Source organism: Dipodomys ordii, unplaced genomic scaffold (genome assembly GCF_000151885.1).
Source record: "Dipodomys ordii isolate 6190 unplaced genomic scaffold, Dord_2.0 Scaffold15, whole genome shotgun sequence".
NCBI classification, from domain to species: Eukaryota; Metazoa; Chordata; class Mammalia; order Rodentia; family Heteromyidae; genus Dipodomys; species Dipodomys ordii.
The window spans coordinates 16,333,870-16,350,960 of record NW_012267231.1 but is presented as its reverse complement, the minus strand read 5'-3'; the positions used below and the strand labels follow the sequence as shown (position 1 = coordinate 16,350,960).

The 17,091-nt window shown below is 60.1% G+C and overlaps 1 protein-coding gene across 1 annotated transcript in view; it reads left to right on the top strand.

Annotated features, from left to right (window-relative positions):
* The first annotated feature begins 4,665 nt into the window (after window positions 1-4,665).
* Window positions 4,666-17,091, top strand: part of Cspg4 (chondroitin sulfate proteoglycan 4) — a 32,569-nt gene continuing 20,143 nt past the window's right edge. Inside the window, exon 1 of the mRNA XM_013011937.1 lies at window positions 4,666-4,753. Coding sequence (XP_012867391.1) covers window positions 4,666-4,753 — 88 coding nt within the window. The remainder of the gene's footprint in view (window positions 4,754-17,091) is intronic.

The following is a 17,091-nucleotide window of genomic DNA, read 5'->3' as shown; positions in this document are numbered from 1 at the left end:
GAACCAACGCAGTCATGAAATGTCTACCCAGACCAACAAGGCCACCCGAAGGCCAGCGCTGGCCAGCAAGGGTTAATGGCACCAGGAGCAGTCCACCGCGGACGTGGCCCATGGCCAAGGCGACAGCGCCGGCTGTGGGGTACAGGCTTCAGGAGGGTCTGAGGGCCCCCCCCCGCCTCCCCAGCCCCCTGCCAGGTTCTTGGGGTAACTCAAACCAGCACCAGGCAAAGCGCCTCTCGCCTTCTCGCCTTCCCAGGAGGTGAGGACGGCGTCTCCACCACTGAATCGAGTCATTGTGGGGCCTCGGTCAGTCCCGGGCCCGCCCTGATCTCCCACCACAGCCAGAAGCCAGGGAGAGGGCCTGGCAAGGCGGGGGGCGGGGGGGCTGGCACCCAGCCGGGCTGTGGAGCTCCTGGACTGAGTCACGGAGCCAACGCCCTAAGCCCAAGGCCCCTTGTACCGAGGAGCCCCGGGGGACCCCGTGTCCTTCAAGGTCATGGCCAATTCCCTGAGGGCTGGGGAATGTCCACCCCCACCGCCGCCGGGCCAGGCCAGGCAGCTCCCCAGCTAGGGCACGGGCACAGGCCCGGGAGCAGCACACTGGGTGGGGCCCGTGCAGACAGGGTACAAAAAATACCCGGTCGAGAGGCAGGACGGGCCCATGCGCAGCCAGAGCCAGGGCGGCCAGCCCACGGGGCACTGGACCCAGAGGGGCCGCCGGCCATGGCTACACCGCTGGAGGCCAGTAGGACTGGGGTTCCGCCAGGCTCCTCTGTGTGTCCTGAGCTCCTAGGGGAAACTGAGGCAGCCCTTACCCCAGGTCCTTCCAGCTGCAAGAATTTGGAATCCTGTCACTCATGGGGAGAGGTGATCCCTCCCCGGTCTTCCAGAATGTTCTGAATTGTCCTCCTCTTCCTCCTCCTCCTCCTCCTCCTCCTCCTCCTCCTCTTTCTCCTCTTCCTCCTCTTCCTCCTCTTCTTTCTTCATGCCAATCCTGGGGGCTTGGGGCTTGAACCTTCTTCATTCTTCCAGAATGTTCTGAATTGTCTTCTCCTTCTTCTTCTTTGTGCCAGTCCTGGGGCTTGAGCTCAGGCCTAGGTTCTGTCCCTGAGCTTTTTCACTCAAGACTAGTGTTCTACCACTTGAACCACAGCTCCACCTCTGGTTTTTGTGCGCTTCCTTACAGATAAGAGTCTCACAGACTTTCCTGTCTGGGCTGGCTTTCCCTGTGATCCTCAGATCTCAGCCTCCTGAGTAGCTGGGGTGACAGGTTGAGCCACAGATGCCCAGCTCTGAGTTACCTTCTTCCCTTGCTCCCCACCACCACATGCTCAGTCCTGGGCCTCGCAGGAAGGGGGTCAGTCTAAGAGAGCAGGAAAGGCCCTTCCTGGCCCAAGAAGCCGGCCTCGGGGAGCTGGGGGAAGTACAGCGATCTGTGTTCCGCAGCTGAGCATGGGGGTGCCTGCCTGTAATCCCAGCCCTTGGGAGGCCCAGGTGGGAGGATCATCATTCCAAGGCCAGCCTGGGCTACACAGAGACCTTGACTCAAAGCAGCAAAAACAAACACACAGGATCCTCAGAGGTCAGAGCTCTGGGGAGTCTTTCCCTCCGGTCAGTGAGGGAAGGAGGCCGGGAGGGCCTCCCTGGGGAAGGTTCAATGTGGCTGGGGGGGCGGGGGGGACAGGGGCCTGGCCAGGGCAAGGCAAAGAAAGCCATGGCAGAGTTGGCAGGCAGGAGCTGGGCCTGGAGGGCTCTGGAAGTTCAGATCAGCTCTGCTCAGGACACGCATGCCCGGGAAGGCTGGGGCAGGCACCATGGAGGAGGGGCAGGACGGGGGGGGGCGTGTCAGCACTGGCCCCTCCCAGCAGCCTTGCTGGAGATACTGTGCACCTTGAAGGGTCAGTCCCAAAGTGAGGTGCCCCCCCTCCACTTTCTGCGGGTCTGCCTGGCCTAGGCTGCCCAGCAGGGGTCCACGGTTCAAGTTCTAGCAGCAGGTGATGGGCTGAGCCCAGGCTACACCCGTGGGTGCCAGGCCAAGGACCCAGTGATGCCCAGCGCCCGTGGCTCGGCCCAGGAGGCTGAGAGCTGAGGTTCGTGGTTTGAAGCCAGAATGGACAGATACATCCAAGAATATCGCCAATGAGCCAGCAAAAATCTGGAAGTGGATGTGTGGCTCATGTGGTAGAACGCCAGCCCTGGATGGAAAAGCCAAAGGACAGCTCAAGACTCTGAGTTCAAACCCCAGTACTGGTGCAAGAGCATGCACATGCACACACACACACACACACACACACAGAAGACCCAGGGGCCTGGGCGCTGTCCCTGAGCTTGTTCACTCAAAGCTATGCTCTACCACTTGAGCCACAGCTCCACTTCCAGCTTTTTGCTAGTGTGTTGGCGATAAGAGTCTCATTGGCTTCAAACTTCAACCCTCAGATCTCAGCCTCGTGAGTAGCTGGGATGACAGGTGTGCACCATGGGTGCCAGACAGCTTCCTTCTTTGCGAAGCTGGATTTTGAAGATGATGTGCCGGCACACAGTGGGAGTTTAACCAAGGCACATCTTTTCCTCTCTCTGTCTGTCACCCAGCACATCACAGGCCTTCGGTGGAGAATTCCACACACCCCACGCACAACGCCCACCCATCCCCGAGATGGATGTCAGCTGTGCCTCTCGAACTTTCCCCTCCAGAGCTGCCTGCCTACAGGAAGAGCTCAATGAATGCCCACTGGGGTCCCCTAAGAAGCCAGAGGTCCATCCAGACACCCGAGGAGGCCCAGGGTGGGGGCTCCACCGTAGCCAGCCTCGGTGGCAAAAAGTGGCACCATTTGTGCCTTGTTCCCATGTCTGGGAGCCAATGAGACAGCTGGTCCTCATTAGGAGCCAATCGCTCACCAAGTACGGCTCCCAGGAAGAGAGCTGTGGATTTGGAAACGAAAAGGAGGGAAGGCTTTTTTACCTAGCAAAAACTTTGAATGGAGGCCTGGTGCCAGCAGCTCACGCCTGTCCTCATAGCTATTCCGGAGGCTGAAATATGAGGATCGCGGTTCCACGCCAGCCCAGGCAAGGAGAATCCGTGAAACTCTTTATCTCCAATTAACCCCAAGAAGCTGGAGGGGTGGCTCACAAGGTAGAGCACCCGCCTGGAGCAAAAAATAACAAAGCTCAGTGAGAGCACCCAGGCCTCGAGTTCCAGGCCAGGACTGACATAAGAAAGGGGGTGGGTGAACTCTCACTCACTCGCTGGATGCTGACTCCCAGGCCAGGCGCCCGGCTCCGGAGGCTGGGCGAGGCACAGGCTGAGCCTCTCAGGTTCTGGAAACTTCCCTGCAGGGTTGCTCTTTCTCCAACTCCTGTTTGGGAAGAGGCAGTTCTTGCCTGGGTGGAAGCCAAGAGGGGAAGGCAGGGCCTAGAGCCGTTAGGTAGAAACCAAATCCCGGGCCAGATTTCCAGGAGGAAGCGAGGCGGGGCAAGCCAGAACAAAGCGGTGTACCCCAAACAGCCAGAGTCCTGCACCCCAGGGGCCTGGGGGGGATCCACGTCTGTCCCTTCCCGCTCCATAGGAGGGGTGGCCTTCTTCTCTGCAGGATATCGTGTGTGTGTGTGTGTGTGTGTGTGTCTGTGTGTGTGTGTGTGTAGTGAGGCTTGAACTCTTGGCCTGGGCGCTGTCCCTGAGTTCTCTTGCTCAAGGTGAGCGCTCTACCACCTTGAGCCACAGTGCCACTTCCAGTTTTCTGGTGGTTCATTGGAGATAAGAGTCTCACAGGCTTTCCTGCCTGGGCTGGCTGTGAACCGCGATCCTCAGATCTCGGCCTCCTGAGTAGCTGGGGTGACAAGGGTGAGCACCAGTACAGGATGATTTTGAGGCCAATGGTGATGGAATTGGGAATTCTGCCCTGTGGGCCAATTCGGACTCAGTGGCCAAGTAGACTGGGCCCCTTTGGGTCGGGGCGGGGGGGTCAAGGTGGCCAGTCCCAAGCTGCCAGCAGAGGCCAAGAGCCTGCTTCTGGAGAGGCTTCTGGAAAGATCTCTCCTTCCTTTCTTCCCTGCTGGTACCTAGGGATTAGGAAGGAGGAGGAGGAGGAGGAAGAGGAGGAGGAAGAGAGAAGGAAAGGTAGCAAGAGGAGGAGGAAGAGGAGGAAGAAGAGGAGGAGGAGGAAGGGAGGAAAGGAAGAGGAGGAGGAGGAGGAAGGTGAGGAGGAAGGGAGAAGGCAAGGGAGGAAGGGGAGGAGGAAGAAGAGGAGGAGGAGGAAGGGAGGAAAGGAAGAGGAGGAGGAGGAGGAAGAAGAGGAGGAAGGGAGAAGGAAAGGGAGGAAGAGGAGGAGGAAGGGAGGAAAGGAAGAGGAGAGGGAGGAAAGGAAGAGGAGAGGGAGGAAGGAGGGGAGCAGGAGGAGGGAGAGGAGGGGGGGAGGAGGAAGAAGAAGGGAAGGGGAGGAGGGGGAGAAGGAGGGGAGGAGGGGGAGGAGGTGCTCAGCTGGGGCCCTTTAAGGAGCGGGTGGGGGTGAGGTCCGCCCCGCCCCCCTGGGTTAAGTAGCTGCCCAGGAGCCGGAGCCCGCCAGCTCCAGAGCCGCCCAGGCCGCAGGGAGGACCAGCACGGGCAGAGCGCGCGCCCTGCTGTCCGGCCGTCCCAGCCCGCAGCCCGCAGCCCTCCGCTCAGCCTCCGCCATGCGCCCCGGCCCGCGGTGCCCGGCTGCCGCCCTGGCGCTGGCGCTGGCCCTGAGCCTGGCCCTGCTGTGCAGCCCCGCGGCGCCTGGTGAGTGAGTGGGAGACGGGGGACCTGGGGGGGGGGCTGCGGGGCTGCGCTGCTCTGATCGGGCCTGAGGGGCCCAGGGGTGGCTGGCCACAGTTAGTGACCCACAGGGCCACCCCCCCAGACACCAGGCTCCTGCAGTGACCCCCAAGTGACAGAGGGGAACCCCAAAGTGTCAGGTGCAACCAGACAGTGGAGACTGGGGGACCCCCTGCCTGGCCTCGACTCCCCCCTCCCCACCTCCCCTCTCCTCTCCCCCTCCTCCTCCCCCTCCATCCCCCCTCCTCTCTGCCGGGGGTCCTGCTGGCAACGAACAGGCTCATCGGCGCTGTTAGCTTGTGCCAGTCCCGGGTCTTGAACTCAGGGCCCGGACGCTGTTTCCCTGAGCTGTGTCCCTCCAGGCCAGCGCTCTACCACTTGAGCCACAGAGCCACAGCCAACTTTTCGGTGACTGATTGGAGATCAGTCTCGCAGACTTTCCTGCCCTGGGCTGGGGGGGTAGGGTGGCTTTGAACCTCAGACCCTGGGCTCTCAGCCTCCCGCGTAGCTGGGGTGACGTGAGCTTCGCCCACTCGTCAGCCTCCAGAGATCCTGCCCTCCCCCGCCCCCAGCCCATCCCCAGCGAGACCTTGCCCCCTCTGACAGCACCCAGGTGTTAAGTTCTCTACCTGAGAGGTGCTAGCCCGAGTGCTTCTCTGCACCGTGCCAGGATCCCGGCATTCCAGAAGTCCACCCCGGTGGTCTGGTTGTACCATAAACATCTGGGCCGCAGGGCATCAAGCCGTGACTGCACGTATATGAATCAGTTCAGCCGACATCTTTTGGGACGGATCCCAGGCGCGGCACCCCCTCCCAGCCTGAGGCCGGCCCCCCCCATCAGGGACCCGGCCACACCCCTCCATCGGATGGGGAAGCCGAAAATAAAGGAGGGTATATCACGAGACACCCAGAGAGGAAATGAGTCAGGGGAAGGGGGTCCCCAGGCTCTTTGATTGTAAAGACTCCAGGGCCTGGGTCTTGTGGCCCACCGTGGGCAGAGCAGAGGATGAAAACTCTGCGCTAGGCACATTGGGGGGAGGGAGACGCCCAGCTGTGGCTGCCAAGCGTGCACCGGAAGGCAGAGATCTGGGGGACTACGGTTCCAGCTGTCAGAAGTGAGCAAGGCCCCCCTCTCCAACCATAAGCCGGGCCCTGGTGGTGTGCGTCTGGGACCTCAGTAAATAAGATGTAAATAAGAGGATCGCAGTCCAGGGGGACTAGCCTCCCCCTCCCCCCCAAAAAATTAGCTTAGAAAATGAACCAAAGCCTAAAAGGATGGGTGTGTGGCTCAAAATAAAGCGGGAGAGAGAGAGGAGAGCAGGGAGAGGAAGGAAGAGAGGGAGGGGAAAGAGAAACAAGAGGGAAGGGAAGGGGAGGGAAGGGAGAGGCGGAGATGGGGACGGGTGAGTGGTGACCCTCACACCCAGCTTCTTGCAGGCCCGCAAGTGGTCAGACTCTAGGCAGCACCGGGCTGAGCAAAAGCCAGGGGGAGACTTGGGGTGGCCGGCCCGGAGAAGCCACGGGGCTGGGGCCTCTGAGACTCAGATGGTCAAACGAAGCTATAACTTTGGTGCTGGCGGCGGGTTCCAGGCTGGAAGAGCGTGGCGCCCAAGGGTTTTATACTATTTCACTGACACCCGCCATTTTTAACAGGAGAAATGGGGCCGGGCACCAATACGCTGTCATCCTAGCTATATAGGAGGCTGAGATCCAAAGGTCGTGGTTCAAAGCCACCTTGGGCAGATAAAAAGTCCTTGAGACCCTTATCTCCAGTGAACCAGCAAAAAGCCAGAAGTGGAGCTGTTGTTCAAGTGGTAGAGCGCCAACCTTGGATGAAGAAGCTCAGGGACAGTGTCCAGGCTCTGAGTTCAAGTCCCAACAGTCCTAGGGTGTGAACTCAGGTGCTTTACCACTCCTGTGCTTTAGTTAGGTTTCAGATTGGGTCTTGCTTTTGGGCCTGGGCTAGCCTAGACCACGATCCTTCTCTTTGTACACTGGGATAACGTCTCACTCCGCGTTTTTGCTGAGATGAAGTCTGGGGACCTTTCTGCCCAGGCTAGCCGGGAACTGTGATCCTCCTGATCTCTTCCATTTGAATAGCTGGGATTAAAGGAGTGAGCCACTTCTCCAGGCCTTCCTGATAAGAGCCTGTAACAGAACAAAGGCCACAGGGTGCTGGGTAGATGCCGAGGGCATCTGAGGGGACCCGCAGCCCTGGGGGGAGGGGGGTCACTGCCGAGCCTTTGTGTCCCGCACACACCTCAGGGGCAGCTAGGGCAGGGGCCAAGACTTCGGGGCACGCCCAGCCGGATTCTGGATGGAAACCTCTGCCTGTGCCCGCCGGCCCAGGCAAGACAAGGAGGGCTTTTCATGCTGTGGGCCGGTGCCCAGGGGAGTGGGGGGCGGGGGGGGGCAGGCCAGGTGGGCCCTGGCTGGCCGTGGGGGGGGCTGGGAACTGGGCGTGCTGCCCAGAGGGGCGGGAGGTGGAAATAACCCCGGCGTGCTCAGCCTCTCGCTGGCGAACACGGATGGGGTGGGCACAGGCCACCCACAGAACATAGGGCCCCCCCTAGGCCCTGGCCTCAGCGCCCCAACCTCCCTCGGGGAGGCTGCTCTCCTCCTGGTCTGGGTTTTTGTCCCGTTGACTCCTGGGGCTGTCCGTCCGTCCGTCCAGCGTCCCTCTCGCCTCCAGGCTGCCCCACTATCCCAGCCCATGTCCCAGCCATAGAACTTTCTAGAGGTGAGACAGATTTCTTTTTTCTTTTCTCTGTGTGTGTGTGTGTGTGTCTGTCTGTCTGTTGGTCAAGGGGCTTGAAGCGCAAGGCGAGCGCTCTATCACTTGAGCCACAGCGCCACTTCCGGTTTTCTGGTGGTTCATTGGAGATAAGAGTCTCACAGACTCTCCTGCCCGGGCTGGCTTTGAATCACAATCCTCAGATCTCAGCCTCCTGAGTAGCTAGGATGACAGGCGTGAGCCCCCAGTGCCCGGCTTTGGGGTGGAGGGCAGAAGCATACATGTGCACATGCAACAGTCCTGGGGCTTGAACTCAGGGCCTGGGCACTGTCCCTGAGCTTTGGTGCCTGAGGCTGGTGCTCTACCACTTGAGCCAGAGCTCCGTTTCTGGCTTTGGGTGGTCAGTCAGAGATTAGACTCTCCTGCCCCAGGGGATGGCTTCGAATGGAGATCCTCAGACCTCAGTCTCCCGAGTAGCTGGGATTACAGGTGTGCCCCCCCCCCCGCGCCTGCCCAGCTGGACGTGAGACTCGTCCCCAGGTTCAGAGGTAGGATGGGCTCCTGGACTGTGCGGTGATCATACAGGATAATATTGCAATGAGCCCTGTTTTCTGTACAAACAGTTCCGTCCCGGCGTCCCTTGGATAGGGGCGCCGGGCCTCTACTTCCCGGGAAGGTCCAAATCTCCCCATGGGGAGAGGGTAGTCATTTGATGGCTGAGGCTGAACCGCGGTGGACGCTGGCCCGTACCTGTCCATTCCTCTACAGCCCCGTCAGCCAGGAAATGAGGAAGGAGACATTCAGAGAAAAGCAGAGACCCCAGGGGTATTCTGTGGGTACACAGGCTAAGGTGCACCCCAATATTCCAGACCTGCCCACCCATCGGGGGGAGACTCAGCCCCCCCCACCCCCAGCAGGGAGAGAGTTCCCTGAACAGTTCAACTCTCAACACCTGGTCACTGCCGGTGGCTCACGCCTGTAATCCCGGCTACTCAGGAGGCTGAGGTCTGAGGGTCAAAGCGAGAAAAGTCCACCAGACTCGTACCTCCCACCAAAAAGCCAGAAGTGGAGGCGTGGCTCAAGTGGTAGAACGCCAGCCTTGAGCGAAAAAAGCTCAGGGACGGCGCCCAGGCTCTGAGTTCAAACCCTAGTACAAGTGACAAAAGCAAGCCACCTCCCGAGTCTTCCAGTGGCCACTGGAGCCACGTTTGTCTCTGATGCACCTGAGGCCCTAGAGGCCACAGTCAGGCGGCCTGGCTCTCCCGGGGCTGGGCCTGGCCCTGTTAACCATTTCTTCCTCTAGTGCCCCCCCCTTGGCCAGGAGCCGGCTCTACCAGCCCTGGCATCCATGAGCCAGGCTGCCAGCCCCAGCTCCCACTTAAATGTTTCAGGCTGTGCATCTCTGGCTGGGCTCAGCGGGCGCCAAGTGGAGAGACTGAGGCTGTCTCCGGCCTCAAGCCTCACTGCTGAGGCCTCCCCTGCCCAGCTTCCTCCTCCTCTGCTCCTTCCCTCAGAGGGAGACTGAGGAGTAGTTCCCCTGCAAGGTCACACGGGCCCTGCTGAGTGGACTGTGGGGGGCGGGGAGGCCCTGCCCAACCCCAATTCTTTGTGTAAGATGAAGGGGTTTATTTTTTGCCAAGCATCGCAGCATATGTCTCTAGTTCCGGCACCCAGGGAGGCTAAGGAAGGAAGATCTCAAAAGTTCAAGGACAGGGCTGGGAAGGTGGCTCAGTGGTAGAGCGCTTGCCTTGCATGCCTGAGGCCCTGGGTTCCATTCCTCAGCACCACATAAGAAAAAAGCCGGAAGTGGCGCTGTGGCTCAAGTGGTAGAGCGCTAGCCTTGACCCAAAATCAAGCTAAATGACCATGTGAGGTCCTGAGTTCAAGCCTGGGACTTGCACAAAAACAAGAGATTGATGTTTGGGCTGCCTGGTCAGGGCCCTGTGCTCTCCCCTGTGCTTCCTGGAACAAAGCCCTGAGCAGCCTAGAGTGAGGGGGGCGGGGGGGAGGGAATCGAGTGTCTGGGACCCCATGCCTACAGCCTGGCATCACCCCTCGACTTCCTCCTGCCAGGGTGTCGGCCGCCCTGGGAGGCTGAGAACTGAGCGTACAGATTCACCCACTGGTCCTGCCCCGGTTCTCTATGCGAGGAGTACCACCGACACCCCAAGATACTAGTAATAAGAATAATAAGCATTATAAGCAGCAGGGGCTGGAGGCGGGCCCCGGTGGCGGAGTGAGCGCCAGCAAGCGCAAAGCACGCCACAGCGAGTTTCCAGTCCTGGTTTCAGACAAAAAACTTAAAAAACAGAAGTAGCCACAGTCCCTGGGAAGCCCTGTGTGTGTGTGTGTGTGTGTGTGTGTGTGTGTGTCTGTGTGTGTGTCTGTGCTCTGTGTGTCTGTGTGTCTGTGCTCTGTGTGTGTGTGTCTGTCTGTGTGTGTGTGTGTGTGTGTCTGTGTGTGTGTCTGTGCTCTGTGTGTCTGTGTGTCTGTGCTCTGTGTGTGTGTGTCTGTGTGTGTGTGTGTGTCTCTGTGTGTGTGTCTGTGTGTCTGTGTCTGTGTGTCTGTGCTCTGTGTGTGTGTGTCTGTGTCTGTGTCTGTGTCTCTGTGTGTGTCTGTGTGTGTGTGTGTCTGTGTGTGTGTGTGTCTGTGTGTGTGTGTCTGTGTCTGTGTGTCTGTGCTCTGTGTGTCTGTGCTCTGTGTGTGTGTGTCTCTGTGTGTGTGTCTGTGTGTCTGTGCTCTGTGTGTGTCTGTGTGTGTCTGTGTGTGTGTGTGGTTTGTGCACACGTGCCAGTCCTGGGCTTTGAACTCAGGGCCTGGGCGCTGTGTCTGAGCTTTTTCACTCTACGCGCTACCGCTTGAGCCACAGCTCCACGTCTGGCTTTTTCATTTGTGCTGGCTCCTTGGAGTTAGGCGTCCCATGGACTTTCCTGCCCGGGCTGGCTTTGAACCGTCATCCCCCCAATCACAGTCTCCTGAGTCGCTGGGATGACAGGCAATCACAGACACCCCGATCTGCCCTGCCCACCTCCTGGGCCTGCCTTTGGCCCCCCACCTTTACCATCCTCTGTCCCTGCCCCCCCTCACCCCCCAGTGTGTTCCTGTTCAGCCGGGGCTCTGTCCAGCCTTTGGGGGACCCCCTCCACCCGGCACACATACAGCGCCCCTTTCCCAGACAGGGCTGGGAGGGGGGGGGGAGCCCGGGCCCAGGCCGCCTGTTCTCTGGGGACCTGGCGGGGACTGGGGAGGCAGCCCAGCTTCCGTTCCCACCTCTCAACCCCCTCCACCCGCGCTTCAGGAGGGAGCAGCTATAAATAGCAGGGGCCCAGGATGTCGGTTCCCACGACAGACCCTGTACAGCACAGCTGCTGGGCTCGGCTGGCAGCCTGGCGCGCATGCGTGTACACACACACACTCCAGATCACCGAGGTGAGGAGTCTCTGAGCTCCCTGCCCTCCTCAGGCCCCTCCCCAAGCCCTGAGGTCCCCGAGGAGCCCGTCCCCAAGGGGGTACCCCATGCCAGACACCCCTTCCCCCCCATGCATGGCCACAAGGAGCCTTAGCTTTCTCCTCTTTAAAATGGACAGTGACTGGCTGGGGCTCACACCCATCATCCCGGCTACTCAGGAGGCTGAGATTGGAGGATCGCTGTTTGAGGCTGAGCCTGGGGCAGGAATGTCTGTGAGACTCTTATCTCTAATGAGTCACCAAAAAGCCAGACGTGGTGCTGTGGTTCAAATGGTAGAGCACCAACCTTGAGCAAAACAATCAAAACTAAAAAGCTCTAGGAAGCCGGGCGCTGGTGGCTCACACCTGTCATCCTGGCTGCTCAGGAGGCTGAGCTCTGAGGATCGAGGTTCAAAGCCAGCCTGGGCAGGAAAGACCATGAGACTCCTATCTCCAATAAACCACTCAGAAAACCAGAAGTGGCGCTGTGGCTCAAGGGGTAGAGCGCTCGCCTTGAGCTGAAGAGCTGAGGGACAGCGCCCAGGCCCAGAGTTCAAGTCTCAGGACTACCCCACCCCCTACCAAAAAGGGACATTCTGGTCACCTGGCTGGCCTCTATCTTGAGACGCTACTGAATGAACCTCTGCAGACACATCTCCTTAACCACTGCGTGCAGCCATCTCCCCAGGAGGGGCCAGAGGAACCCCCGCGCCCACGCACTGGGCCGAGTCCCATCTCCAGGCATCTGGGGCCCACACACTCCTCTTCTGGCCGCCCATCTGGAGCCCAGCTGAGCCCCCTAAGGGTGGACACCCAGACAGGGGCCCGTTCCTGCCAGCCCCAGGTCAAGGGAGCTGAGGCTTGAGGCCCTGTGTGAGAGGAGATGTGCCCGGCCCCTGCTGTGTGTCCTGCTGCAGCCTCCGGTCCCTCTCTGGTCTCTCTGAGTAGGATCTTTAGTGTCTTGGGTGGGTGAAGGGGTGGAGGCAGGGGGGAATAACTGCAGCTTGAACCCAGGCCCTGGCCGCTGTCCCTTAGCTTTTCCACTCAAGACTAGAACCAACAGCTCTGCTTACAGCCTTTCAGTGGTTCCATGGAGATACCTCTCCCAGACTTTCCTGCTCAGGCTGGCCTCAGACTGCCATCCTCTGATCTCAGCCTCCTGAGTCAGTAGCTAGGCTGACAAGCATGAGCTGCTAGGCCTGGGTGATCTTTAGTCTGTGAACCGCGAGACTCCGATCTCTTGAGAACAGGGCAAAGGCTGCTTCTGTGGAGTGGACGCCTGATCCAGGCCACACAAGGCCAGGATCCGGCCAAGCGGCCGGTGACATTTGAAAAACCACTTTCCCAAGCCGGGCCCCACGTCTGGGGCCTCCCAGGATGGAGACTAGTAGCTCTCCTCCTCCCTCTGCCCCGTCCCCATCTCCTGCCCCCTGGCCTGGCCCCGCCCCGCCAAAAATAAACCCAGACCCCCCTCCTCCCGCCAGACACACCCAGCTGCTCCGCAGCCCTTTGAGTCACAGTGCTTTTTTTTAACTGTCTGAGTCACCGGTTGTGGCTTTAGTTCCATGACACATGCCCGGCCTGCAGGCGGCCCACAGCCCCTAATAAGTCCAGGGAGAGGCCCGAGTAGAACCGGGAGCAGGTGTGTATTTAGGCCTCAGGGCTCAAACCAGAGGCTGGGCTGTCCCCTAGAGTCCTGGCCCTGTGCCCTATACCCTGCCTCCCAAGGATCCCCCCCCCGGCCTAGGCTGGTCCTAGAGCTGGCCAGGGACAGAGGGTCTCTAGGCCCTGGGGTGGGGTGGGAGGAAGTGGGGGGGGCCTGGCTTTGGCAGCAAAGGCCACCGAGATGCTTGATTTCACCCCTTGCACCCCTGGCTTCGCCTGAGAATTTAGACCATGACTAGAGCACCAAGAGGACTTTCAGTGCATCAGCCGGGCGCGGGCGCGCAGGCCTGTAACCTTAGCTACTCAGGAGGCTGAGATCTGCAGAGCGCAGTGTGAAGCCAGCCCAGGGTAGAAAGGTCTGCGAGATTCTTATCTCCCATGAATGGGCAAAAAGCAAGAAGCAAAAAATCAAATAAAAAAAGGCTCAGGGGCGACCCCCAGGCCGTGAGTTCAAGCCCCAGGACCTGCACCAAGAAAAGAGAGAGGAAAAGAAAAAAAGACTTGCAGGAGACACAGAACCCCACTTCAGCCTTCCCTTGGTCCTTGTCTCCCCAACTTGCTCCCCCTCCCTGCATGTCCCCCCCATCTCCCCACTCCCGGCCTCCACCGCCCTGTTCTTCCAGCCTCTCCAGCTCATCCTCCCTGACTCTGGTCCTGAACTTCCTTTCCTGTCACCCTTTCCCGGGGAGCCCAGGGTCTAACGTGCACCCCGTGGGGGACTCTAGACTGGAGGACAAATCCAAAGAGGCCCCCTCCACGGCGCCCCAAGCCCAGCTGGGGCCGCATCCTGTCCCCCACACCAGGGTGGGGTGCGGGGGGGATGGGGACCACGCAGGATCGGAGCCGGCTCTGCCTCCCAGCCGCCACTGCAGCTATAAATAGGGCCCCAGTCTCTATTTTCTTTCAAAACAACCATCAGACTCAGACGCCACAGCCCCAGAAAAGTGTGGCCTGGTCCGGACTGTGCCCCAGCCCCTCTGTCCAGCCCCTCTGCCCCTCCACGCCCAGGGGACCCCCCCTCAGGGCCAGATCTGGGGGTGACCCTTCCCAGCTGGACCCAGGCTGGGACCAGCGGCTCTCCAGTAGCCCCTTCTTCCCTTCCCCTCACCAAACAAGGTCAGGCTGGTCTCCAACAGGAGGGGATAACAGGAGGGCTGCAGGGAGTGGCGCTGGGCTGGGCTGAGTGGTGAAGCCGGGGTCTCGTGAGACCTTGAGTTGAGCACTTTAGCAGGAGCTAGACCATGACCCCACGGCCTCTGCGGGTTCTGGGCAGGACCTCGGGGCCCGGTCCCTCCATGGGTGCTGAGTGGGAGCCTCGGAGCCTGATCCTGGGTGACAGGGAGCCAGCCACGGCTCCCAGCAAAGGCAAAATAGCAATTCCTGCTTGACTTGCTGCTGCTCAGAATCAGAGACCGGAGGCTGAGAGCTGAGGATCGTGGTTCAAAACCAGCCGGGGCAGAAAAAGTCTGTGAGACTCGAATCTCCAAGGAACCAACACAAAGCCAGAAGTGGAGGCAGGGCTCAAGGGGTAGAGCACTCGGCTAGCCTGGAGTGAAAAAGCTCAAGGGGAGGGCCAGGCCCTGAGTGCAAGCCCCAGTACCAGTGCGTGTGCGCATACACACACACACACACACACACACACACACACAGCATCCAGACTAGGGGGCAGTACTCAGGGGTGAAAGACATGCTCAGTAAGAGTGAGGCTGTGGATTTGATCCTCAACCGCAATAGTAAACAAAATAAAGGAAAACCCTAAGCCAGTGGCATCCGTGACTTCCACCTGTCATTCCAGCTACTCAGGAGGCTGAGATCTGAGGAACACCATTCGAAGCCAGCCCCGGGCAGGAAAGTCCGTGAGACTTTAATCTCCAATGAACCAGCAACAAAACTGGCAATGGGAGCTGTGGCTCAGGCGGTAGAGCACCAGCCTTGAGCGTAAAGCTCAGGGACAGCGCCTGGACCCTGAGTTCAAGCCCCAGGACTGGCACCAAAACAGAAGTCACGAGATGACCCAGGCCTGTGTGGCTCACTGCCCTGGCTTCAAGCCCGGTCAGCCAGGCGAGGGTCCTGAGATGGTCCCCAGACCCATTACTGCAGATCCAAGACAACCTGCAGACAAGAGCCCCTGAACCCCCTTCCTTCCCGGCCCTGGCCCTCAGGAAGGGACAGGCATCTTACTCCCCTGCCCCCCGCCCTGTCCCCGCTGGGGTCTCCAGCCTTCCCTCCCTCCAGCCAGGAGGCCGGAGCCAAGACAGATGTGCAGCCTCCCGCCCCAAGAGGAGAGGGAAGCTGTGTGTCCCAGGCCGGGCCGGGCGCCAGCCCTCACACCCGCCTCCCGCCCTCACCCTCGGCCTCCGGGAGCCACACACGCTCTGCTTCCGCTCCTCTGTTCCCCATTCACAGACGGCCATCCTCATGGCCAGCCAGGCGCCCGCAGCTCACGCCTGTCATCCCGGCCGCTCAGGAGGCTGAGAGCTGAGGATCGCGGTTCAAAGCCAGCCCGGCCCAGGCAGAAAAAGTCCCTGAGATTCTCAGCTCTAGTGAACCCCCTAAACATAAAAACCCAGAAGTGGGGCTGTGGCTCAAGTGGTAGCGCAGCCAGCCTTGAGGGAAAAAGCTAAGGCCCAGCGCCCAGGCCCTGAGTTCAAGTTTGAGCTCCAGCACCTGCTCACACACACAAAGCATCTTGATGTTGGATGAACACACACACACACACCGCCAGCCTCACAGGGGCTGGCTCTCCTGAGCCTCAGTTTCCTCATCTGTAAAACAGTAAATGTCCCACGGGGACCCTGGGACCACACACCTCCCCCCCTCCCCTTTGGAAAGTAGGGGACAGAGGATGTGGAAATCCTCCTCCAATGAAGAGGAAAATGACAAGCCAGGGAAAAACCTCTTGGAAAAGGTCCCTACCGCCTGGGCAAAGCCTCCCCGCCCCGGGCCTGGGAGTCACCGGGATCCACAAAGACGCCTTTGAGCGTCTTCCTCCCCCTCCCTCCCCACCCTGTCCATCCCTTCCCGCCAGCCTGCAGCCTGGGCGGACACCCTGCTCCCTCAAAACCTCACATTTTCCCTCCTGCTTCCCTTGATTCCCACGTGGCCCCAAAGCTGGGACACGTGGCTGGGAGCCCAGGGGACCAGCCCCATCCGTCCGTCTGTCTGAGGGGACCCCATCATGGGGGAACGCCCCTCCCCCTGGGTGACCAAGGCCTGAATGAACAGAACTGAGGCCAGGGCCCAGGCCCTGGGTGATGGTGGGAAGCACCCCGTTCCTCACTTTGTCAGAGACCTGAGAGGAGGGCCCATCAAGCAGAATGCACTCAGTGGGTGCGCTACCACCCAAACCATGCCCCCAGCCCACCTTTTTTGCTGGCTACGGTGGGTGTCTGGATTTTGTTGTTTGTGTGGTGCATCTGCCAGGCCAAGGCAGAAGCTGGCCATCAGCCACGGGGAATCGGGGTGCACAGAAAGCCAGGGATCCTGCCATGACTGCGGGGGGGGGGGTGTCGCTGAGCCACAGGGCTGTCACCTGGGAAGGCCACGTTGTCCCTTGGATCTGACCTGAAATCGGTCCTCTGGGTGCACGCTAGCCTGTCTGTCTGTCTGTCTGTCTCTCTCTCTCTCTCTCTCACACACAGACACACACACACACACGCATGCACGCACTCACACAGGGCTGGGCTGCTTTAATCCATGTCTGGAAGTCAGACAGGGCACCAGGCGCCTCATAGATGTCCCCGTTTGGGGGACAGAACTTGGGGAAAACTAAACAGTGGAGGAATCAGGAGAGGAGTCAGGGATGTCAGGAATCGAGCCCTGCTCCTGGCCCGGGACACTCAGCCCCTCCCGCAGGCTCTGACCCAGACCCCAGGCAGCCCGGCCCCTGGCACCCAGGCCCAGGGGACACAGAGAACCCTTCATCCGACCCACCGATCCAGGTGAAGTTGACGCCCAGCCGCCAGCCGCCCTGTGGGCTGGGACCTGCCGCTGCCAACCCCCCAGGGCTGCCCCGCCCTCCCCAGCCAGCTGGCTGGGACCCACTCCAGCAGGACCTGAGGATCTGCGCTGGTCCTGGGACTTGAACTCAGGGCCTGGGCACTGTCCCTGAGCTTTTACACTCCAGTCTTGGTGCACTACCACTTGAGCCACAGCACCACTTCTGGCTTTCTGGTGGTTCATTGGAGATGAGGGTCTCATAGACTTAACTGCTCAGGTTGGCTTTTGTTTTTTGTTTTTGTTTTGTTTTTTGCTGGTCATGGGGCCTGAACTCTGGGCCTGGGCGCTGTCTCTCAGCTCTTCAGCTCAAGGCTAGCGCTCTACCACTTGAGCCACAGCACCACTTCCGGCTTTTTCTGTTTATGTGGTGCTGAGGAATCGAACCCAGGGCCTCATGCATGCAAGGCAAGCACTCTACCGCTGAGCTACCTTCCCAGCCCCCCCAGGTTGGCTTTGA